Below are 23,929 nucleotides of genomic sequence, written 5' to 3'. Positions count from 1 at the left end.
GCGGGACGGCCGGGCAGAGAGGACCAGTCCCCTGCTGCGGTGACCGGCAGTAACCCCGGCCAGTGCGCCCCCGGCTGGGTCAACGACCGCGCTCGCCCGCCGCGGCCGGCGCAGCGCTGGGGCCGGCCCCTCACCCTATCTCCTAGCAACGCCCCCTCGCGCGCCGCCATTGGGCCTGTGCGCACGCCCCCGGCCCCCGATTGGCCGCGGCGGCAAAACGAGCCACGCCCATAGCCGGCTGTGCCCGCCCCAGACGCTGGCATGTGCGTCCGTCCGTACGGGGGTCCGCCTGGACTCTAATGTGGCCCCGGTGTGACCGCCCGCCCCCACCCCGAAGTAGCCCAAACACGCCCGGTCCCGTTTAACCCGCGCGCCGCGCACACGTGGCCCCAGCGGCCCTGGGGGTGGGGACGCACCGCGTACCCTCGGGGCGGGAAACGGAAGTGGAGGGCGGGGGTGATGCGGCGCGCCCCGCCCCAGCGCCCCCCGAGTCCTCGGCCCACCAGCTCGGCACCTCCTCCCCAGGCGCGTCCCCGCGCAGGGTCGCGGCGGCGGCGGTGGCGGCGGCGGCGCGCGGCATCACCCCACTGGCGGCGGCGCGCCGGGTCCCGGGGCGCAGCCCCGACGCTCATTGGCCTGGGCGGCGCAGCCAAGCTGTCAGCCCATGTGGCGTGTCCGCGCGGGGACGGCCGCAGTTAAATAGAGTCGGCGCCGGCCTAGAGGGAGCCAGAGAGACGGCAGCGGCCTGGCCCCTTTCTCCGCCGCGCTCCATCCTCGTTCTCAGTCGCCCGCCCGCACTGCCGCCCGCGCCCAGACCAGGTACCAGCGGCGAGCCCGGGGCCGGGGCGGCGCGGCCGGGCTCGGAGGGCGCCGCCGGCCAGCATCCGCCGGCCACGGGGCGCGCCCGTGGTGAGAGGTCGCCCTGCGAGGCCCGCTCGGGTCTCGCGGTCCGAGCCCCCGTAGAGCGTCCGGGGCCGGGTGATGAAGGACCCGTGCGCCGCGCCCCAGGCCTGGTGGGACAGATAGACGATGGCGAGGGGCGGACGCCAGAGAGTGCCGCGAACAGCCATTTTGGTCTCGGAGTGGGGTTGGCCGGGCAGCTGCGAACCCCCGAGGGCCGGTGGGAGCACCCGCCGCCTGGTGCGCGCCGGGCCCCTTGGCGCCTTCAGAGGTCTCCATGCGGGCCAGGCCCCTGAGCTCGACCGCGGCACCACCACCACCTCTCCTCCTCGTGTGCCGGATAGCCGAGGCCCAGCCCCAGCCGGAGGCTCCCTTCCAGCCAACCGGAGGGCCGGGAAGAAGGGAGGGATGTGGTGGAGAGGCCCCCGGCGCCGGGTGAGGACCGGCTTCCCCACCACGTGGGCGCCGGCCGGAACCCCCAAAGTTCTGGGGTGGCAAGCAGCTCCAGCCCGTTCGGTGGCAGCGGCGGGGTAGACTGGGGAGGCGGTGCGCGCTGCGGGGGTCTCCACCCCCCGTCTGGGCCCCGCCGGACTCCGCGTGAATAGCAAGTAGGGGGAGAACAGAGCCGGCGCTTTCTGGAGGAAGCAGCCGCCCCGGAGCTGGTGCCCCTGGGCCCGCAAAGAGCTCTTTATTCAGCGCTGGGGGAGGGGGCTCCTTCCCTGCTGAGACATCAGGGACACTCGGCCACCCAACGAAGTCGCTGCTCTCCTCTACTCAGCCGGCCCTTGTTCAGAGAGACCCAGGAGGGCAAAGGGTTGGCGTGCCCACCCCCACCGGACATTAGCACTACAAGGCCCTAGGGCATTGGCAGAAGTTGCTAGACCAACCCTGACTTTGCCCCTTCCTTCGGGCTGCAAAGGAGCCACCGTCCTGCGCCCACAAGCTCAGGGTGGCCAGGGCTCCCTCTGCAGGCGCCTTGGGGACCTGGGTCAGGCAGGCTACGTGGAGGTCAGCAAGTAGTATCCTGCGGCCTCACCTGCACAGTTGTATGGGTCTGCGCAGCAATTGCCTGCAACCTGACCAGGGAAAGTTCTTCGGGTTGGCCCACTGTGGAGCAGGGGCCACCTTTCCACAGAGCCCTGCGGGCCTTGGCACCCACAGCCCTGCCCAAGTCCGGGCAGTTGGGTGGCATCGGGCCGTGGAGGGCAGCCTGGGGTGCTGAGTGAAGGATGGGCTGCTGCTCCTCCCCACCCTTATGTTTTCCTTCCCTCAAACCTTGGTGCCCGTTCTCCTTCCTTGTTGATTTCCTGGGCCAGCTTTTAGCAGGCTGACGTCCAGGAGGTCTTGTCCTGGGAAGGGATTGGGCCCTTCTCTGGATAGGCCTCCCAGGAGCACTACAGCAGGAGGTTGCAGAGGCCACTGACTGCTAGGGGTGGCCACAGGGCAGCAGGGCCATCCATGGTGGTATCACCCCAGGTCGGGGCCCCAGATGTGACAGGCCAGTGCCAAGGCCCAGTAAGAGGTGAGGGCTGGCTGGACCAGAGTTGAACCCACACACACCCTGGGCTTCCGTCCGGGAAGCGCAGGACCAGGAGCTGACCATTTGGCCCTTGGTCTGGGGGGGGGGGCTTGGTCCTCCATGCTGCTCTCAGACCCTGAATGGGCCAGGTAGAGGAGGGCAGATGCTGTTGGGGCCAGAGCTGACCCGTGTGCACCCCGCAGGGAGCAGCATGGAGGAAGTGGTGATCGCTGGCATGTCAGGGAAGCTGCCCGAGTCGGAAAACATGCAGGAGTTCTGGGCCAACCTCATCGGTGGCGTGGACATGGTGACAGAGGACGACAGGCGGTGGAAGGCCGGTGAGTAGGCTCTGGGCTCTGGGCTCTGGCCTCAGGAGGCAGAGGGTCGGCCCTGGTGTGCATCCGTGCCCACTTTACAGCTGAGCTATGTGACCTGCTGGGTCCTGGCACCGGGGCCAGGGCCAGGGTGAGGCCAGGTGGGCGAGAGCCCGGCCGGCCACGGCTGGCCCACATGTCCCAGGTTCTCGGGAAGCTGGTTTGACTCCCTCACACCCAGTACCTTCCCCCGCAGGGTGGCTCTACCTGATCTACAGGATGTGAGTCAGCATGGCGGGGCTGGCCCAGCTTGGGCCAGGCAGAGAGGGTCCAGGATGGTGGTGGGCTGTGGGACGCTGCTGTGCCCCACCACACTCTGCTCTGGGGTCACAGACAGCCACACGCTGCCAAGTGACACGCAGGCCTGGCAGAATGGCCGCTCTTGGGGCTGCTGCCTACCCTCCTGGGGAGCCAGCTCTCCTCGCAGCATGGCCTCCTCCGTGGGTCCCGTGGGGCCTGTGACGTCCCACAACGGGCGCCGTCCGTCTGCCCATGTCTGCAGGACTCTATGGCCTGCCCAAACGGTCTGGCAAGCTGAAGGATCTGTCCAAGTTTGACGCCGCCTTCTTTGGGGTCCACACCAGGCAGGCGCACACGATGGACCCCCAGCTGCGTCTGTTGTTGGAGGTCTCCTACGAGGCCATTGTGGACGCAGGTGGGTGACCAGGAGCTGCTGGCCGGCCTGGGGCCACAATCTGATGGCAGTGCTTCTGTTTGTTCGCTTCCAAAAGCAGCACATGTTCAGAGCAGAACTCTGAGTGCAGCTGATCCAGGAGGAAGGGGAGCCGAGGTTGTCCCCGGCCCTGAGGCTCAGGAGGCGTGGGCCCTGGGGCAAGTCGGGGTGTCACAATGGCAGGGACGTATCCAGGCATGTCCTGATGCCCCAGTTTGCTGGCTCCCCGTCGCATGGCTGATCTGGGGTGAGGGCCAGTGCTGAGCCCCAGGACTCCTGCCCTTGCTATGCCCACCCTGCCTGTGGGAAGGGGTGGGTGGCTGGCCCTGATGAGGACCCTGGGGGCCTCCTGCTCCCACCTTTGGTCAGCAGACACTAGCCAGTCCCTGGGATCGACACTGAACGTGACAGGGTTATGGGCACGCACCCCTCTGGGGGGAGGGGAGGCAAGCAGACCCTGGTGGCCTTTCCATTGCCCAGGCCCCACCCAGAGACCTTGGACGCCACTCCCGGGGAGTGTCTCCTTTAAGAGCCTGGACACTTAGCCTTTGTCTCCCTTTGTCTCCTTATCTCGCCTGTCCCAGGGCAGGCTGCCCTTGGGGCTTGGGTGCTCATTGGCCCTTGGGGCTCACCAGACCCTGTCTGCAACACCAGGGGCCAGGGGAGTAGACTGAGGACAATGCTGCCCTCTGTCTTCACCTCTGGCTGTCTCCAGCCACTGCCTGACCCAGAACCTGGAGCCCCACCTGGCGCACCTTCCCACCCCCCCCTTCCCACACCCCCGCCCCAGTTCTTTGTGACCTGGTTATCTGACTGTCCGTTCTCGGCCCTCCATGGGCTGGCCAAGGCTCTGCTCCCTCTGCCTGGGTCTGCCCCGCCTCTCCAGTTAGGCTGAGATGGAGCACCCTTCACCCAAGCCAAGAAGGCCGAGTAGCAGCCTCCCCCCAAGAGCTGGGAGGCAGGGTGTGGCCCAGCAGGCCCAGCTGTGGGGTCTGACTGCTGCTCCCCGCAGGCATCAACCCGGCCTCGCTCCGAGGGTCGCACACCGGCGTGTGGGTGGGCGTGAGCGGCTCTGAGGCCTCCGAGGCTCTGAGCCGAGACCCCGAGACCCTCCTGGGTTACAGCATGGTGGGTTGCCAGCGGGCCATGATGGCCAACCGCCTCTCCTTCTACTTCGACTTTAAAGGTGGGTGCCCGTTGTGGGGTGTGGGCCCCAGGACAGCGAGGCCCTCCCAGGTGCTCGCCTCCCCTCCCCCGCTGAGCCCTTGGGCCCCAGGGCTCACAGCCCTGCGCCTGCCCTCCTGCAGGGCCCAGCATCGCTCTGGATACGGCCTGTTCCTCCAGCCTGATGGCCCTGCACTGCGCCTACCAGGCCATCCGCAGCGGGCAGTGTCCTGCGGCCCTCGTGGGCGGCATCAACGTCCTTCTCAAGCCCACCACGTCAGTGCAGTTCTTGAAGCTGGGCATGCTCAGCCCCTCCGGCACCTGCAAGTCCTTCGACAAGGCGGGTGAGGCCGCGATGGGGGACCTGGGGGTGGGCCAGGGCGGGCCCGTGGGCAGCCTCGCCTCATGGCCCAGGGAGCTTGGGGTCCTCCAAGTCCCTGAGCCTGAGGTACCCTCTGACCTCAGGGGATGGCTACTGCCGCGCGGAGGCTGTGGTAGCTATCCTGCTGACCAAGAAGTCCCTGGCCCGGCGGGTGTATGCCACCATCCTGAACACAGGCGCCAACACCGATGGCTTCAAGGAGCAAGGTGGGAGCAGGCTGGGGGGGGTGGCGGCGGGGCTGCCGCAGCCCATCGGCGGTCAGGGTACTGAGGCCCGGCCCCTCCCCCAGGCGTGACCTTCCCGTCTGGAGAGGCGCAGGAGCAGCTCATTCGTTCCCTGTATGATCCGGCCGCGGTGACCCCTGAGTCCCTGGAGTACATCGAAGCGCACGGCACGGGCACCATGGTGAGGCCCCCACCCACACCCACACCCACACCCACACCCCCGGCGCCAGGTCGAGTCCTGACCCCCCCATGTCCCCCGCAGGTTGGTGACCCCCAGGAACTGAATGGCATTGCCCGAGCCCTGTGCGCCACCCGCCAGGAGCCCTTGCTCATCGGGTCCACCAAGTCGAACATGGGGCACGCAGAGCCCGCCTCAGGCCTGGTGGCACTGACCAAGGTGGGTGGGCTGGTCCTGGCTGCCAGGTGGAGGGAGGTCCCCACGGGCCTCAGGGTAGCTGTCGGCCACTGAGGCCCAGGCAGCAGAGCACAAGCATGGGCCAGGCCTCAGTCCTGGTTCGTTCTGGGTCACGTTCTGCGGACGGCTGGCTCCATGTGGGCCGATGAGAGTGGAAATGGCGGGGGCAGCCCAGGCAGGCCTTCTGACCAGCGGGTGGGGGCTGGGTGGCCAGTGGAGAGACGGACAGTGGTCACCAGAGGACCTAGGTCACCATCACTCGGGCTCCGGGATGTGGGGGGCTTCCTGTACTCCCTTGGGCGGCCCCAACTCTCGCATGGGGACCTGGGTGGGGTCTGGCTGAGGAGGCCTTTGTGTCGGGGCCCCCAGCCACTCGGCCTGTGAGGTGACAGGACCCAGGCAGGGGCAAGAACTTGCTCATCGCAGCCCTGCACCGGGGCAGGGCGAGGTGGGGACGAGAGCTCCCTGGCTGCTGGGTCCTCAGGACTACTTGCCACTGCCCGCAGGTGCTGCTGTGCATGGAGCATGGGCTCTGGGTCCCCAACCTGCACTTCAACAGCCCAAACCCCGAAATCCCGGCACTGTGTGATGGGCGCCTGCAGGTGGTGGTGCAGCCCCTGCCCGTCCGCGGGGGCAACGTGGCTTTGAACTCCTTTGGCTTTGGTGGCTCCAACGTGCACGTCATCATCCAACCCAACTCATGCCCGCCCCTGGCCCCCGCCCCACATGCTGCCCTGCCCCGCCTGCTGCTGGCCAGTGGGCGCACCGCTGAGGCCGTGCAAGCTCTGCTGGAGCAGGGCCGCCAGCACCACCAGGACCTGGCGTTCGTGAGCATGCTGAATAATATCGCCGCCACCCCCACCTCCGCCATGCCCTTCCGTGGCTACACCGTGCTGGGCAGCGAGGGCAGTGGCCAGGCAGAGGTGCAGCGCGTGCCTGCCGGCCAGCGCCCACTCTGGTTCATCTGTTCTGGTGAGTCCTGTGCCCGGCCCTCGGGGCGAGTGGCGGCCCGGCGGGCGGCTGCGTGCTGACGCGTGTCGCTGTACAGGGATGGGCACGCAGTGGCGCGGGATGGGGCTCAGCCTCATGCGCCTGCCCAGCTTCCGAGACTCCGTCCTGCGCTCGGATGACGTCCTGAAGCCCCTGGGCGTGCAGGTGGCAGACCTGCTGCTGAGCACGGACGAGGCAACCTTCGACGACACTGTCCATGCCTTTGTGAGCCTGACCGCCATCCAGGTGCGCCCTCAGGGTCTGGGGCTGGACCTGAGGGCACAGTCAAGTGGGCAGTCTGACGTCCCGGCCCTGAGGTGACACGTCCGTTCCCACAGATCGCCCTCATAGACCTGCTGACCTCCATGGGCCTGAGGCCAGATGGCATCATCGGGCACTCGCTGGGGGAGGTGGCCTGTGGCTATGCTGACGGCTGCCTCTCTCGGGAGGAGGCCATCCTAGCCGCCTACTGGAGGGGCCAGTGCATCAAGGAGGCCAACATCCCCCCAGGGTCCATGGCGGCCGTAGGTAGGTGCTGCCCCGTGCTCTCTGTTCCTCTCCACCCTTGGGCCAGAAGGTGCCCCTGGGGGCGCGGGAGGGTGGAAGCAGGGGCCTAGGGGTCACTTGCTGGCCACCATCCTTAGATACATCCACATGGCTGCCCCGTGCCTGGTGGCCTTGGTGCCCGGCACACTCACCAATGGGCGTCAGTAAAGGCCAGTGTGGTTGTCTTTGTGTGAGCCTGATTTGAACCCACCTGAGGACGAGAACCTACGGGACTTTTGATAAGTCAGGGTACGGGGTGAGCCGTCCTGCCCGTCCTCCGTTAGCACTCGGCCCTGGGAGGCTGCGGGTGAGAGACGGCTGCTCACTCCTCAGGCAGGCGGGGGACCCGAGGGCCTGGCTGGGGCCAGGCTGCAGCCTCCACTGGGCAGAAGCCTGGGGTGTTGACACCGGTGGTACCGTGAGAGCATGGTAATGACACCTTTGCCCAAGATGGGATGCAGCGTGGGGAAAGTGCCTCGTAAAGGCACCAGTCCGCGGCTGTCATTACCCTGGCTGGTCATTATGGCCACTCTGTGAGACTGTCTCTGCCCACAGGCTTGTCCTGGGAAGACTGTAAGCTGCGCTGCCCCCCGGGCGTTGTGCCAGCCTGCCACAACTCCAAGGACACGGTGACCATCTCAGGACCTCAGGTGTGCACTGCGAGGCAAGGCCTTGTCCCGACACTGGGGTGGGCTCTGCGTGGGGGCCGAGCTCGTGTTCTAGCTCCCTCCCCGCCCCCAGGCTGCAGTGTCCCAGTTCGTGCAGCAGCTGAGACAGGAGGGCGTGTTTGCCAAGGAGGTGCGGACGGGCGGCCTGGCCTTCCACTCGTACTTCATGGAAGCCATCGCCCCTTCGCTGCTGCAAGCTCTCAAGAAGGTGGGCCGGCCCCTGCGGGGCTGCTGGAGGGGCCTCCGGAGGGCGGCGGCTGGGCTGGGCCCTGGCGCTGACCCAGCCGGCCTCATGCACAGGTGATCCGGGAGCCGCGTCCCCGTTCCACACGCTGGCTCAGCACCTCCATCCCCGAGGCCCAGTGGCAGAGCAGCCTGGCCCGCACGCCCTCGGCTGAGTACAATGTCAACAATCTGGTGAGCCCCGTGCTGTTCCAGGAAGCGCTGTGGCACGTGCCGGAACACGCCGTGGTGCTGGAGATCGCCCCCCACGCGCTGCTGCAGGTGCGCCCTGGGACCAGGGCGGTGATGGGGCTGGGGGGGCGCGTCAGGGTCACGGAGCTCTGTGTGGCCCTGTGTGCACAGTGGGTGGGCAGCAACCACCCGAGGGAGCCCTCAGCCTGCTGTGCCCCACGCAGGCCGTCCTCAAGAGAGGCCTGAAGCCCAGCTGCACCATCGTCCCCCTGATGAAGAAGGACCACGCGGACAACCTGCACTTCTTCCTCAGCCACGTGGGCCAGCTCCACCTGGCCGGGTGAGTCTGCGCCCCTGCGGGCCCCCGGGGGGACCCCAAGCAGTTCTGTAGTGAACCACCATCCCCAGGGTTCAGGCCGGTGGTGCTGGGCCGCACTGAGCACCCTCACTGTGGCCTCGGCCTGTCTTGGCAGCACCCGGTGCCTTAGGGGAGACCAATGGCAGTGGGTGTGGCAGGGTGGTCCCAGGGCCAGACATGTCCTAACCTTGCCCCCACCCCCAGCATTGACGTCAGCCCCAATGACCTGTTCCCGCCTGTGGAGTTCCCAGCTCCCCGGGGCACCCCCCTCATCTCCCCCCACATCAAGTGGGACCACAGCCAGACCTGGGACGTGCCTACCGCGAAGGACTTCCCCAGTGGCTCCAGCTGTGCCTCTGTCACCGTCTACAACATTGGTGAGCGGGGTGGCGGGCGGCGGGCGGTGGTGGGCCTGGCCCCTCCTCCGGGCAGGGCACTAAGACCTATACCCGTGCAGATACCAGCCCCGAGTCCCCTGACCACTACCTGGCGGACCACAGCATCAATAGCCGTGTCATCTTTCCCGCCACCGGCTACCTGTGCCTGGTCTGGAGAACACTGGCGCATGCCCTGGACCAAAACATGGAGCAGACACCTGTGGTGTTTGAGGACGTGACAATTCACCAGGCCACCATCCTGCCTAAGACAGGTGAGGCGGCGTGGCCCGGAGGCGTGCGGGCGTGCTGGCCGCTGGGGCTGACCTCTGACCCTGCTGCCCACAGGCTCCGTGGCCCTGGAGGTGCGGCTTCTGGAGGCTTCCCGCGCGTTTGAGGTGTCTGAGAATGGCAGCCTGATAATGAGCGGTGAGCAGGGTGCCTGCGGCTGCAGGGTCCCTGGTGGGGTCCTGGGTGGGGCCCTGGCTCCCAGCTTGGCTCGTCCCCACCCTCAGGCCCTTCTGACACCCCTGCTCACAGGGAAGGTGTACCAGTGGGAGGACCCCGACCCTAAGCTCTTCAGCAGTCGCGGTGGCCTGGACCCGGCGGACCCCACGGCAGCGTTCCATCTGACCTCAGAGGACGTGTACAAGGAGCTGCGGCTGCGAGGCTACGACTATGGCCCTCGTTTCCAGGGTGTCCTCAAAGCCGACCTGGAAGGTGAGGCACACGGGCTGCCCACTTATACTCGGGGGTCAAGGTCCCTCTTAAGGCCAGACTGGGCCTGACCTGCTGCCCAGTGTCCAGGTGCCACGTGACTGCACCGTCGCCCAAACCAGGTGGCGGGAGGGCAGTCGTAGGTGTGAGGGGCCCACGGCCTCCCAGGGCTTCTGGGTGCAGGAGACCGGGTCTAGCTGAGCTGATGGCCCGTCTGTTGCAGGCAGCACAGGCCAGCTGCTGTGGGCAGACAACTGGGTGACCTTCCTGGACTCCATGCTGCAGATAACCATCCTGGGCTCCAGCCAGCGCAGCCTGCGCCTGCCCACGCGCATTGGTGCTGTCCACATCGACCCGGCCACCCACCAGCGGCAGGTGTATGCAGTGCAGGGCAAGGCCCAAGGTAGTCCGGCCCCCGCACCTGTGCCCCCAGCACTGTCCCTGTGTCAGCCGCTGCCCACACTGACAGCCTGTCCCCACAGCGGTTGATGTGACGGTGGACAGCTGTCTGCAGAGCATAGTGGCTGGTGGCGTCCTTGTCTCACGGCTCAACACCTCGGTGGCCCCCCGACGGCAGCAAGAACAGCACACGCCCTCCCTGGAGAAGTTCTGTTTCACGCCACACGTGGAGGGCAGGTGCCTGGCCGGAAGTGTGGCCTTGCAGGAGGAGCTGCAGCGGTGCAGGGGTGAGGCCTGGCTCCGGGCCCGGTGCTGCAGCTGTGGTCCTCCAGTGGTGGCAGCTCATCTCCCCACATAGCCCGTCACTGGGACTTGTTCTGCCTTTCCATCCCTCTCCTTCACCAGGAACCCAGACCTGCCCTTCCTGAGGCCCCCTTGTGAGCTCCCCGCACCCCCCAGCCTGGCTCCCCACCCGGAGCTGATATTAGCGGCCTCTCCCATCGCTGTTAACCATCCCTCAGTCTTCAGAGGGGGCCCAGGGCTCAAACATGACACATGACGCGTTGCCTCTGGCATAGTGTCCACAGAGCATTGACCCTGCAGATGGTCCCCTGTCCCTGTGGACAGCTCACACCTGTGCTGATGGGGGGGCAGGAGGGGGGCAACTGGGGATCTCAGGGCACTGAACTCACCTTCTGTGGAGTCCCATGCTTTGTGGGGCTCAAGCCTCAGTGGGGACATAGCAGCCTCTGCCCTCAGCATGCAGTAGTGAGTGGCCCGTGGCTGACGCCACTTCCCAGCCCTGGGTGACTGGTCTGCCCAGTCTGTTCCCCCATCTGTTGGCTTGTCTGGTGTCCTGGGAGGACAAGGCCACCTGGGTCCTGGTCACCCGAGTCCCTGCTCCAAGCAGACAACTGCCCAGGGGGCCAGGAGACACCAGCCCAGGTGAGGCCCCTCCCTAGTGCCTATTTCCCCCTACCCCTCAGGATTGGCACAGGTACTGCAGACCAAGGTGGCGGAGCAGGGGCTGAAGATGGTGGTGCCTGGACTGGATGGGGCCCAGGTGCCCCGGGAGCCCCCGCAGCAGGGCCTGGCTCGGGTGCTGGCAGCCGCCTGCCAGCTGCAGCTCAACGGGAACCTGCACCTGGAGCTGGGCCAGATGCTGGCCCGGGAGAGGCCCCTGCTGCGTGACGACCCACTGCTCAGCGGCCTTCTGGACTCCCCAGCGCTCAAGGCCTGCGTGGACACCGCCCTGGAGAACTTGAGCAGCATCAAGATGAAGGTGGTGGAGGTGGGTGCCAGCTCCATGCAGGCTCAGACCTAAGGCGCCAGGGCGCCTTCCAGTGCCAGCTCGCTGGCTCGAGACTGCCAGGCTGCCGTTCCCGTTGTTCCTCCCTAAACACTGGCGGGACCACAGGGACAGGCCATAGGGGTCCAGGCCTTTGTGGCAGACATTCACCCAGCCAGTGTCGAGATGTCTGCCAGGATGGCAGCAATCTAGGAATCTGTCCCCTCCAGGTGCTGGCTGGTGATGGCCACCTGTACTCCCGCATTCCGGCACTGCTCAACACCCAGCCCATGACGCAGCTGGAATACATGGCCACTGATCGCCACCCCCAGGCCCTGGAGTCTGCCCAGGCTGAGCTTCAGCAGCATGACGTGGCCCAGGGCCAGTGGGACCCTGCAGGCCCCGCCCCCAGCAGCCTGGGTGAGGCTGACCTCCTGGTGTGCAACCTCGCAGTGGCCACCCTTGGGGACCTGGCCACAGCTCTTGACAACATGGTGGCCGCTGTCAAGAAGGGCGGCTTCCTGCTGCTGCACACCCTGCTCAGAGGACACTCCCTCGGGGAGACAGTGGCCTTCTTGACCTGCCCGGAGCCACAGCCAGGCAGGCAGAGCCTCCTGAGCCAGGTGCGGGGTGCCGGAGGCAGAGCTGGGAGCCGGCCTGGGAGGTGGGGGGTGGGGTTGTGGGCAGGGCCAAGAGCCCTCCAGAGTGCTGACCACCCCCCACACGCAGGACGAGTGGGAGAGCCTGTTTGCTGGGGCAGCCCTGCAGCTGGTGGCCCTGAAGAGGTCCTTCTACGGTTCCGTGCTCTTCCTGTGCCGCCGGCCGGCCCTGCAAGACAGCCCCATCTTCCTGCCCGTGGAGGACACCAGCTTCCGATGGGTGGACTCGCTCAAGGTCAGCTCCCTCCCAGCTCCCACCCAGTACCACACGCAGGGGCCTGGGGACCCTCCACAGGCCAACCCTTCCCTGTCCTGCAGAACATTCTGGCTGATGACTCCTCCCGACCTGTGTGGCTGACGGCAGTCGGCTGCACCACATCAGGCGTCGTAGGCATGGTCAACTGTCTCCGCAAGGAGCCTGGGGGGCACCGGGTCCGGTGAGAAGATATGCCTGCCCCGCTGCCCCCCTCCCTGTTCCTCCCCTCCCCTCCCCCAGCCTCGCCTCACCGCTGCTGCCCACAGGTGCATCCTGGTGTCCAACCTCAGCAGCACGTCCCCCGTCCCCAAGATGGACCCGGGCTCCACGGAGCTACAGAAGGTGCTGCAGGGGGACCTGGTGATGAACGTGTACCGGGATGGGGCCTGGGGGGCCTTCCGCCACTTCCCACTGGAGCACGGTGAGCACCCCCAGCCGGCTCCTTGCTGTTCAGCTGGGGGGATGAGGAGGGAACGGGGACCCCAGCCCAGTGGCCCCGTGGCAGCCCCACCTCGTGTTGCCCTCAGACCAGCCAAAGGAGCAGACAGAGCATGCCTACGTAAACGTCCTCACCCGAGGGGATCTCTCTTCCATTCGCTGGGTCTGCTCCCCGCTGCGCCACACCCCAGCATCCAGCCCTGGAGTCCAGCTCTGCACTGTTTACTACGCCTCCATCAACTTTCGGGACATCATGCTGGCCACGGGCAAGCTGTCCCCTGATGCCATTCCAGGTGTGGAGTGCGGGCAGCATGCAGCGGCGGGGAGCAGGGGGACCTGGGAAGGGCGGGTCATGGGCCTGAGCTCATGCACTTGCCCTCCTGGGGAAATGCTGGACTCAGCCGCCTTTCGCCCCCAGGGAAGTTCACCTCCCGGGACTGCATGCTGGGCATGGAGTTCTCCGGCAGAGATGTCAACGGCAAGCGTGTGATGGGGCTGGTACCCGCCGAAGGCCTGGCCACCTCTGTCCTGCTGTCTCAGGACTTCCTGTGGGACGTGCCCTCCAGCTGGTGAGTCCATCGGGCAGTGAGCCTGGGGCCCCACACAGATGTGGCCGGGGCTCAGGCCTGAGCTGACCTTGTGCACTATGCTTGCAGGACCCTGGAGCAGGCGGCATCGGTGCCTGTCGTCTACACCACGGCCTACTACTCACTGGTGGTGCGCGGGCGCATGCGACGTGGGGAGACAGTGCTCATCCACTCAGGCTCGGGTGGTGTGGGCCAGGCCGCCATCACCATCGCCCTCAGCATGGGCTGCCGAGTCTTCACCACCGTGGGTGAGCTGGTCATCATCCCTGGAGCCCTGAGCCGACCCAGCAGCCCCTCAGCCAGGCTCGTCATCACGTGCCTCTCCCCCACCAGGGTCAGCTGAGAAGCGGGCATACCTCCAAGCCAGATTCCCCCAGCTCAACGACACCAGCTTCGCCAACTCCCGGGACACATCCTTCGAGCAGCATGTGCTCCGGCACACAGCTGGGAAGGGTGCGTGGCCCGTGGGCGCTCAGCGGCCTCCCGACCCCCATCACCCACCGTCCGACACCCACCCACACTCTCTCCCTCCTCCCTGGTGGAGCTGGAGAAGACTCTGGCCCTCTGGACTCGTGCCGATAGGCCCGGCAGTGGTCGTGACTGTGAGGACCCCTCTGTCCCCCACCAGGCGTGGACCTGGTCCTGAACTCTCTGGCAGAAGAAAAGCTGCAGGCCAGTGTGCGGTGCCTGGCCCAGCACGGCCGCTTCCTGGAAATCGGCAAAGTTGACCTTTCCAACAACAACCCGCTGGGTGAGGCCGGGCAATGGGCTGGAATGGGCGGGTGGGCAGGGGCTGAGGGCTGCGGTGAGGTACCCGGGGCAAGCAGGGGGCCGAGAGTGGTGAGCCCTCTGCCCGCCCGCCCCCCCGCCACGCAGGCATGGCCGTCTTCCTGAAGAACGTGACTTTCCACGGGATCCTGCTGGACGCACTGTTCGACGAGGCCAGCACCAACTGGCAGGAGGTGGCGGCCCTGCTGCGGGCGGGTATCCGGGATGGCGTGGTGCAGCCCCTCAACTGCACCGTGTTCCCCAAGGACCGGGTGGAGGACGCCTTCCGCTACATGGCCCAGGGGAAGCACATCGGCAAAGTGGTGGTCCAGGTGAGGGGGACGCCCGGCACCCCTGGCTCTGGCCCCTGCAGGCAGCGTGTGAACACGCTCTGCTTGGACTGCAGGTGCGTGAGGAGGAGCGGGAGGCCATGCTGCAGGCGCCCACACCCACGCTGATGGTGGCCGTGCCCAAGACCTTCTTCTCGGCTCACAAGAGCTACATCATCACCGGGGGCCTGGGTGGCTTCGGCCTGGAGCTGGCACACTGGCTCGTGCTGCGAGGGGCCCAGAAGCTCGTGTTGACCTCTCGCTCGGGGATTCGTACAGGTGAGCTGGGTGAGGGCGTGTACAGGCAGGGCAGCGGGAGGGCTGGGCGGCCGAAAGCTGACTGGCCCGGCCCACTGCCCCGTGACCATAGGCTACCAGGCCAAGCAGGTCCACGGGTTGAGGCTCCAGGGAGTCCAGCTGCTGGTGTCCACCAGCAACGCCAGCTCACTGGATGGGGCCCGGGCCCTCATCGCCGAGGCCACACAACTGGGCCCTGTAGGAGGCGTCTTCAACCTGGCCATGGTGAGTGCAGCTGAGGGGCCAGTGCTGACCACCCAGGGAAGGATTCCCAGGCCAACCCCTCCAAAGCCCTGGGACCAGGCCAGGCACTGAGGACGCCTCACCCCCAGGTCCTGAGAGATGCCATGTTCGAGAACCAGACCCCTGAGTTCTTCCAGGACGTCAACAAGCCCAAGTACAGCGGCACCCTGAACTTGGACAGGTGGGGTGTTTGGCCCCCTGCCCTGCCCTACCCCAGTGCAGTTCGGCCTGGCTGTGGCCCAGCGTGTACAGGGAGCAGCTCCCAGTCCTCCCCCCTCACCCCACACCCTCCCCCACACGGTGCCCCCACCCCCTTCCAGGGTCCAGGCCACAGGCTTCTGCTGGGGTCAGAGCCGAGGGCCTAGGGACGCAGCAGTGGGTAGGCAGGGGCAGCCGGCCAGGTTGTGACTCAGGCACCCACAGGGTGACCCGGGAGGCGTGCCCCGAGCTGGACTACTTCGTGGTTTTCTCCTCATTGAGCTGCGGGCGTGGCAACATGGGTCAGACAAACTATGGCTTCGCCAACTCCACCATGGAACGCATATGTGAAAAGCGTCAGCAAGACAACCTCCCAGGTGCGCCCCATTGCCCATCCTTGCACCGCTGGCTGCCAGCCCCACTGTGCACCCACTCACCCCAACCCTCCTCGCCTGCAGGCCTTGCCGTGCAGTGGGGCGCCATTGGTGACGTAGGCATCATCCTTGAATCAATGGGCACCAACGAGACGGTCGTTGGTGGGACTCTGCCCCAGCGCATAGTCTCCTGCCTGGAGGTGTTGGATCGCTTCCTGAACCAGCCCTACCCGGTCCTGTCCAGCTATGTGCTGGCCGAGAAGGCCGCAGGTCGCAGTGACAGCAGCGGCCAGCGGGACCTGCTGAAGGCCGTGGCGCACATCCTGGGTGAGGAAGCAGCGTCCCCTCTGGCCGGCACTCGGCTCCCCTAGCTGTACAAGGGGGCGTGCTTGCTGCCCCAGCCCCCCTTCCCAAATTGCCAACTAAGCGCCTCTCCCCAGGCATCCGAGACTTGGCCGCTGTCAACCTGGACAGCTCGCTGGCGGACCTGGGTCTGGACTCACTCATGGGCGTGGAGGTGCGCCAGATGCTGGAGCGCGAGCACGAGCTGGCAATGTCCATGAGGGACATCCAGCAGCTAACGCTTCGGAAGCTGCAGGGACTTAGTGGCTCGGCTAAAGGTACGTGTGGGGTGGAAGACAGCTGGGGGGACCCTGGGGGAGCCTGGGCCAGGTGTCCCAGGACCAGCACAGCCCTCCCCACCCCACCAGAGCTGCTGGCCCGTAGGCAGCTTGGGCCCCTATGTCAGGGCTTGTTTATCTGGCCCCTTCCTAAGCGCTTACTGGAGGGCCAGGATCCCATGCCCAACACGTCACCAGGCCTGCAGCAGCCTGAGTCAAGCGTGCGTGTGTCTGCGCGTGTGCCTGTGCGCCCCGGCCCTCTTTGGCATCTGCCCCTCCCCCTAGAGCTGGCAGCCCCCACGCCCAAGGAGAGCAGCCCTGCCCAGCAGCAGGCCCAGCTGAACCTGAGCATCCTGCTGGTGAACCCCGAGGGCCCGACCTTGACAAGGCTCAACTCGGTGCAGAGCTCCGAGCAGCCGCTGTTCCTGGTGCACCCGATCGAGGGCTCCACTGCGGTGTTCCACAGCCTGGCCGCCAAGCTCAGCATCCCCACCTACGGCCTGCAGTGCACCCGAGGTGTGGCCGGGCCCTGCCTGCCAAGCTACGCTCCCCAACCAGGCGGGTGGTGTGCCTGTGGGGCCCAGGGACCCCCCCCACCCGCAGCTGAGCCTGTTGCCCCCCCCACAGCTGCACCCCTGGACAGCATCCAGAGCCTGGCTGCCTACTACATCGAGTGCATCAGGCAGGTGCAGCCGGAGGGGCCCTACCGCATCGCTGGCTACTCCTACGGGGCCTGCGTGGCCTTTGAGATGTGCTCGCAGCTGCAGGCGCAGCAGAACCCCGCCCACACACACAACAGCCTCTTCCTGTTCGACGGCTCACACACCTATGTGCTGGCGTACACGCAGGTGAGGGCAGCGTCGGGGTCCCACGTCCTGTTCCAGGGCCCCGTGCCCGTCTGCGAAGCCATAGCAGCCCCTCCTCCTTTTGCAGAGCTACCGCGCCAAGCTGACGCCAGGCTGTGAGGGGGAGGCGGAGACCGAGGCCTTGTGCTTCTTCGTGCAGCAGTTCACCGATGCCGAGCACAGCAGGGTGGGTCCCGGGCCGGTGGGGGGCGGGCTACCCGAGCAGCACGTGGGCACCCACTCAGCGTCCTGTCCCGCAGGTGCTGGAGGTGCTGCTGCCCTTGGCGGGCCTGGAGGAGCGTGTGGCGGCTGCCGTGGACCTGATCGTACAGAGCCACGCGGGTCTGGACCGCCGCGCACTCACCTTCGCCGCTCACTCCTTCTACCATAAGCTGCGGGCGGCGGAGAAGTACACACCGCGGGCCACCTACCATGGCAACGTGACGCTGCTGCGCGCCAAGACCGGCGGCGCGTACGGCGACGACCTGGGCGCTGACTACAACCTGTCTCAGGTGTGCGATGGCAAGGTGTCGGTGCACATCATCGAGGGGGACCACCGCACGCTGCTGGAGGGCAGTGGCCTGGAGGCCATCCTGGGCATCATCCACAGCTCCCTGGCCGAGCCACGCGTTAGCGTGCGGGAGGGCTAGCCCACCCCCCACGTCCCTCGGGCCAGGGAGGGTCCTGCCGGTGGGACCGCGCGGCCTGTACCCCGCGCAGCTGCCCGCGGACCGTGCTAGAAGTAGGACTGACGCCAGCCCTCCCGGGGCCAAGGTACCTCCCACATGGCCACTCTGCTGCCACCTCGCATGTGGGCGCAGGGCCGGGACCTGCACTGCTGACTCGGAGACCTGTCCTGGTCTGTGAAGAGTCCACGGGGCCACGAGCCTCTGCCCATGGGTCCCTTCGTGGCTCAGTTTGGATTCTATTTATTGCGTTTCTGGGGAGCCCCCGGCCATGTCCACGGTGGAGCCGGCGGCACAACGGAGCCGGCAGTGATGCACGCCTGTGTGGCAGAGCAGCCGGCACCGGGCACCCATTCTGTTCTCTTAATTTTTCAAGAAATGTGATTCAAATTTCTGCTCAGATTTTGAAATTTACTATAATTGTTAGTTCAAAGACCCCCTGTTTCATTTTTACACCAACCTGGTAAAATTGCTGCTCTTCTCTGAGCCTCTCACGATTAAACTGCCTGTGAGCTGTGGCCTCTCTGGTCATTTTTCTTCTGCCCTCCTCCCTGACCAGCCACTGCAAGCACCAGCCCTGTCCTGGCTGAGACCTGGGGGCCCACAGGGGACCCCTCTGCTCCCCTCAGCCTTTAGCATGCTTCCTGGGCATGCCAGAGGGAGAGTGGCAGCGCCCCGCTGCAGAAAGCAGGCTAGACACCCCCTGGAGGGCTGCGGGGCTGTACCACAAACAGAACAAGCAGGAGACAGGCCTACAGTCTATTAGGAGCATTTGGAAGACTTGGCTGGCAGCAATCGTGAGGACCCCCAGGCACGTCTTGTCAGAATTCCTGTTCCTCAGGAACCTGGGGTCTGTTCCCAGGGCTTCAGCTGATGGCAGGCATCCTACCCACATCCTCAAGATAATCTTGACTTGAGGTCATCTGGTTGTGGACGTGAACCTGAGCCACATGGCAAAATACCTTCACAGCAACACCTGCATCAGTGTTTGCAGAACTGGCCAAGCTGAACTTAAGACTGACTCAGGGTTTATGCAAAGGAGTGGAGGCTGGGAGGAAGGGGGAGGGGCAGGGAGAGCCAAGGGATGAGGTGGACACACTGGAGTGGGGGTTTCTAGGCCCACTGGTGGAGGTGAGCTTTGATAGGGAGAGCTGGGCCCTACGGTAGGGTAGGGTGCAGGGGCCAGGACTGAAAATACAGGGATGTGGATGCAGGCCCACTCCAGCTTCGCCAAGCTCGTGTTGACCCCAGAGACAGACCAAGGGCCATTCCATGTTTCTAAGAAAGTTCGACAGAAGTGCCATACAAGCCAACAATTTCGTGACTACTATGTACCCAAAAGAACTGAAAACGGATTCAAACATTCAAACGTCCTTGACATCAATGCTCCCAGCAGCAGTGCCCTTACCCACAACAGACACAACATGGAAACAACCCGAGCCCATCAACAGATGGAGGTGAGTGGATATACAAGTGTGGTCCATCCTCTTAATGGAATATCCAGCCCCCAAAAGGAATGAATTTCCCGTATGTGCTACAGCATGAATGCCGCTTGGAAACATGCCAACTAACAGTAGTGAAAGGACTCACGGAGTTGGCGTCTTAACATCAAAAATATACTACAGATTGTCATCTCATAGCAAATCCAAAGGAGGTAACAATCCTAAACTTTCATGCCCCTAAAAAAGCTCCAAATGACAGGAAGCGAAAGTTACAGACCTGAGAAGAGAAGTGGATGAATCTGCAAATAAGGGAGATCCCAAAACCCCTCTCAATAATTGATAGAAAAAGGAGACAGAAAAGGACATGAAAATGAACAACACGATAACCAGTTGGACCTGCCGTTTATCCACCCAACAACAGAATGACATTTCAGATTCCTGGGAGAATTTATCAAAAGCGTCCACATGCTGGGTCACAAAACTAGTCTTAATAAATTCCAAAGAATTCAACCTCTATAAAGTATTTTCTCTGACCACAATTGGATAAAATTAGAATCAATAATAAAAAGATCTCTAGAATATCGTCAAATATTTAGAAACCAAATAACACAGTTATACATAAAATAACCCTTGATTTAAAGAAGAGATTGAAGGAAATTAGTGTTTTGAACTGAAAGAAAATGAAAATGGCATAAAAATGTGTAGGATGCAGCTACAGCATAGAGGACATTTAGAGCAGTGAAGACCTGTGTCAAAAAAAGAATTCTCAATGACTGCAAATTCTACCTTAAGAAACTAAAACGAGTAAATGAGGCCCAAAGTAAGCAGAATAAAGGAAATAATATACACCAGGGTGAAAATCAAATAAAAAACAAATGAGGGACAACCAGTTAGCTCAATTGGTTAGAGTGTGATGCTCGTACACCAAGGTCACCGGTTCGATCCCCACGTGGGCCACTGTGAGCTGCACCCTCCACAACTAGATTGAAACAACTGCTTGACTTGGAGCTGATGGGTCTTGGAAAAACACACTTAAAATAAATGAAAGTTTTTTAAAAAAATGAAATCAAAAGCTAGTTCTTTGAGAAGACCAATAATTCATAAACCTTAGACTAGATAGAGCTGGAAAAAAATGTAGAGAAAATACAAATTACCAATATCAAGAATGACAAGTGACATCATTAAGATTCTACACGTTAGAAGGCTACTATGGGGATATTGTGAACAGCTTTGTGCCAAACAACTTAGATGAAGTGAGCAAATTCCACACAAGACAGGAAACAGGCAACCCGAACAACCCTGCATCTATTAAAGAAAATGAACTTGTAGTTAAAACCCTTTAATTCAAGTTTATTGGGGTGACAATGGTTACTAAAGTTACATAGGTTTCAAGTGTACAATTCCGTAATTCATCGTCTAAGAGGTCTGACAATTAAGTTCGTGAACTCATCCTATAAAAAGTGCTACATATCTCACTACCGAATATCACTACGGTCACCTATGAAGGACTCTCCCTGGGAAGCTATGCACCAACGCCAGCACCTAATCCACCCTTCAAAGCAATTTTGGAACTCTTTTTCTGGACTGGCCATCAGAGCTGTCGTCGTATTACCCTTGATGTCCTGAATGTCAACCTTGGTGCTAACCACACTAACCAACTGAGCTAACCAGCCACCCCGAGTGCAAGATTTTTTTTTAAATTTTATTGGGTAACTTTTTTCCAGGGCCCATCAGCTCTAACTCGTTGTCCTTCAATCTAGTTGTGGAGGGCGCAGCTCAGCCCCAAGTCCAGTCGCCATTTTCAATCTAGTTGCAGGGGGCGCAGCCCACCATCCCATGTGGGAATTGAACCGGCAACCTTGTTGAGACCTCGTGCTCTAACCAACTGAGCCATCAGGCCGCCCCTTGATTTCAAGATTTTTAAAGATTTATTATAAAGCTACAATAATCAAGGCTGTTTTACGGATATCAAGACACATGATTAGATCAATGGAACAAAATAGCGAGTGGAGAAATACACTCACCCATGTAAGGACAATTGCTTCTCAACAACTGCAAAGGCAAGTCAATGGAGAAAGGATTGTGTTTTCAACAAGTGGTTCTGGAATAGTTGGATCTCCATCCGCAAAGAAAGAAAACAAAAAAGAACTGCAACCCCTACCTCACCACACATACAAAATTTAACTCAAAATGGATCACAGACCTAAATGTAAATTATAAACTGAAACTTCTAGAAGTAAATATAGGAGAAAATCTTTGTGAACTTGGGGCTACACAAATATTTCTTAGAAATGACACCAAAAGCACAATCAATAAGAAAATAAAATGTTAAATTGGATTTCATCAAAGTTTGATCATTTCTACTCTTTGAAAGACATGGTTAAAAGAGTGAAAAATGTCCAACTGTTGAAAGTATTTGCAAATCACTTTCAAACAGGAGGAAAAGATTTGTATCCAGAATTTAAAGAACTCTCAAAAGTCAAGAAGAAAACAGGGGGCCAGCCCAGTGGCTCAGGTGGTTGGAGCTCCATGCTCCTAACTCCGAAGGCTACTGGTTCAATTCCCACATGGACCAGTGGGCTCTCAACCACAAGGTTGCCAGTTCAATTCCTCGAGTCCTGCAAGGGATGGTGGGCTGCACTCCCTGCAACTAGCAACGGCAACTGGACCTGGAGCTGAGCTGCGCCCTCCACAACTAAGATTGAAGGGACAACAATTTGACTTAGAAAAAATAAATGAGAGAGAGAGAGAGAGAGAAAGGAAGAAAAAAACGGGCTGGTCTGATGGCTTAGGCAGTTGGAGTTCCATGCTCCTAACACCGAAGCCTGCCGGTTTGATTCCTACATGGGCCAGTGCCAGATGGCTCAGTTGGTTGGAGCGCGGGCTCTCAACCACAAGGTTTCCAGTTCAACTCCTCGACTCCCGCAAGGGATGGTGGGCAGCGCCCCCTGCAACTAACAATGGCAACTGGACCTGGAGCTGAGCTGTGCCCTCCACAACTAAGATTGAAGAGACAACAACTTGACAGGAAAAGTCCCGGAAGTACACTGTTCACCAATAAAGTCCTGTTCCCCTTCCCCAATACAATCTTTTTTAAAAAAAGAAAAAGAAAACAAACAATATATACCAAATGCAAGTCAGTCAGACCCATAACATAATAAGACACCTCTTATTATAAGAAAAATGCAGGTTACAAGCTACCACTCAGCGGTCATTCCTCCCGTCACATGGGCAAAGGTCAGAACACTGACTACGTGCTCTGTTGTCGGTGGCACCCCTGGGGGGGATTTAATTGTTCCACTTGTGAAATTTTCAACTTGCAATGGCTTTACTGGGACGACCCCACCCTAAGCTGAGTAGTGTCTGTATATAGAGAGATTTCCTACGCATTCCCAAGTCTTGGAACTTATACTGAATGTATACCTGCAGCAATTCAGGTGGATACCCCCAATCCACAGCCACACATGCACCAGCGTGTTCGCTGCAGCATTACTAGAAACACCTGGTCCCCAACGTGATGATTTGAAGCATGTGTATATATCGCTAGATATTTACCACAGTGAGGCTAGCACGTCCTTCACCTTGCAGAATCACCTTCGTTGTCATGATCAGAACATTCAAGGTCTACTCACTCAGCACTTGCAAGTGTGCGATATGCTGTTGCTACTTAGAATTAGCACCTGTCTGTTTGCTTCCCAGAACTTACTCATCTTGTAGCTGGAAGTTTGTACCCTTTGGTCCACATCTCTCTTTTCCCCACCCCCAAGCCCTGGCAACCACCATTCTAGTCTGTTTCTATGAGCTTGGTGTTTTTAGATTGCACATGTAAGTGAGGTTATGCCGCATTTGTCTCTGACTTAACTCACTTAGCAAAATGCCCTCAAAGTCCATCCATGTTGTCCCCAAAGGCAAGGCTTCCTTTTTCATGGCTGAGTAATATTCCACATCGCATTTTCTTTATCCACTCATCATTCGTCAGTGGACAGACACAGGTTGTTTTCCTGCCTTGGCTATTGTTTTTTTTTTAAACTACATATAGAAATTTACAGAACGTGGCAAAACACTGTGCAGGAGGTTCTGTGTAGTCTTCACCCAACTCCCCCAGTGACAACATCTTGTACATCTGTGGGACGGGATGGAAACCAGGAAGTGGGCATCAGCACAAAGAGCTCGCCAGTTTTACCTGTGTCCGTGTGTGTGTATGTGTGTGTATAGGGGTGCAATCTTAACACGTGTGGCTCTGGATCTGTACAAGCAGCATGACCAGCAAGAAAGAATTGCTCCGTCACTGTAAGGCTCCCTCCCACACCGTCCCCCAAGCCGAGCCCCTGGCATCTCTAACCTGTTCTCCGTCTCTATAATGATGTGACTCCAAGAGCAGTCTATAAATGCAACCAGACTTATTTTTGAGATTGGCTGTTTCCACCCAGCATAATTTTCCTGAGAACCATCTGAGTGCTGCACATATCGATACTTTGTTCCTTTTTAATGCTGTGTCGTATCCATGACGTGGATGTAATAATAATTCAGTCTCTCTACTTGTGGCAGGTCTATTCAGGTGTTTTATTGCTTCTTGAGTCAGTTTTGGTAGTCTGTGTGTTTTTAAGAATGTGTCCATTTCATCTAAGTTGTCTATTAATAATTACCAATGTCAGGAACAAAGGAGAGGCTATCACTATGTAACTAAAGATACCAGAAGAAAGGGGTCAACTGCCTGCTTAGAGATGGCTGTTACATTAACCTTACAGTTTGCTACTGTGGTTGCAACTGTTCTTGAGGAAC

The 23,929-nt window shown here is 61.3% G+C and overlaps 1 protein-coding gene across 1 annotated transcript; it reads left to right on the top strand.

Annotated features, from left to right (window-relative positions):
• Positions 1–563: 563 nt before the first annotated feature.
• On the top strand, positions 564–18,223 carry FASN (fatty acid synthase). The gene is made up of 42 exons (XM_074320960.1): positions 564–819; positions 2,623–2,757; positions 3,296–3,448; positions 4,479–4,652; positions 4,774–4,974; positions 5,096–5,218; positions 5,302–5,417; positions 5,499–5,633; positions 6,158–6,623; positions 6,700–6,887; positions 6,980–7,169; positions 7,743–7,837; positions 7,929–8,063; positions 8,156–8,359; positions 8,494–8,609; positions 8,832–9,004; positions 9,085–9,276; positions 9,350–9,430; positions 9,542–9,721; positions 9,942–10,121; positions 10,201–10,404; positions 11,104–11,408; positions 11,636–12,028; positions 12,135–12,299; positions 12,383–12,501; positions 12,587–12,741; positions 12,848–13,051; positions 13,177–13,327; positions 13,415–13,593; positions 13,679–13,798; positions 13,974–14,096; positions 14,222–14,445; positions 14,520–14,721; positions 14,813–14,964; positions 15,072–15,163; positions 15,406–15,557; positions 15,639–15,881; positions 15,995–16,174; positions 16,460–16,690; positions 16,802–17,022; positions 17,108–17,206; positions 17,280–18,223. The coding sequence occupies exons 2-42, from the start codon at positions 2,631–2,633 to the stop codon at positions 17,667–17,669; spliced, it is 7,533 nt and encodes a 2,510-aa protein (XP_074177061.1). The 5' UTR covers positions 564–819; positions 2,623–2,630; the 3' UTR covers positions 17,670–18,223.
• The last annotated feature ends 5,706 nt before the right edge of the window (positions 18,224–23,929 follow it).

Source organism: Rhinolophus sinicus, linkage group LG15 (assembly GCF_036562045.2).
Source record: "Rhinolophus sinicus isolate RSC01 linkage group LG15, ASM3656204v1, whole genome shotgun sequence".
Classification (NCBI taxonomy): Eukaryota; Metazoa; Chordata; class Mammalia; order Chiroptera; family Rhinolophidae; genus Rhinolophus; species Rhinolophus sinicus.
This window is presented reverse-complemented; position numbering and strand designations above follow the sequence as displayed.

Coding starts and splice junctions, on each gene's coding strand:
- FASN (XM_074320960.1), top strand. CDS start 2,631: ATGGAGGAAGTGGTGATCGCTGGCATGTCAGGGAAGCTGCCCGAGTCG. Junction 7,170..7,742: donor AGGGTCCATGGCGGCCGTAG/GTAGGTGCTGCC, acceptor CTCTGCCCACAG/GCTTGTCCTGGGAAGACTGT. Junction 15,164..15,405: donor GGCACCCTGAACTTGGACAG/GTGGGGTGTTTG, acceptor AGGCACCCACAG/GGTGACCCGGGAGGCGTGCC.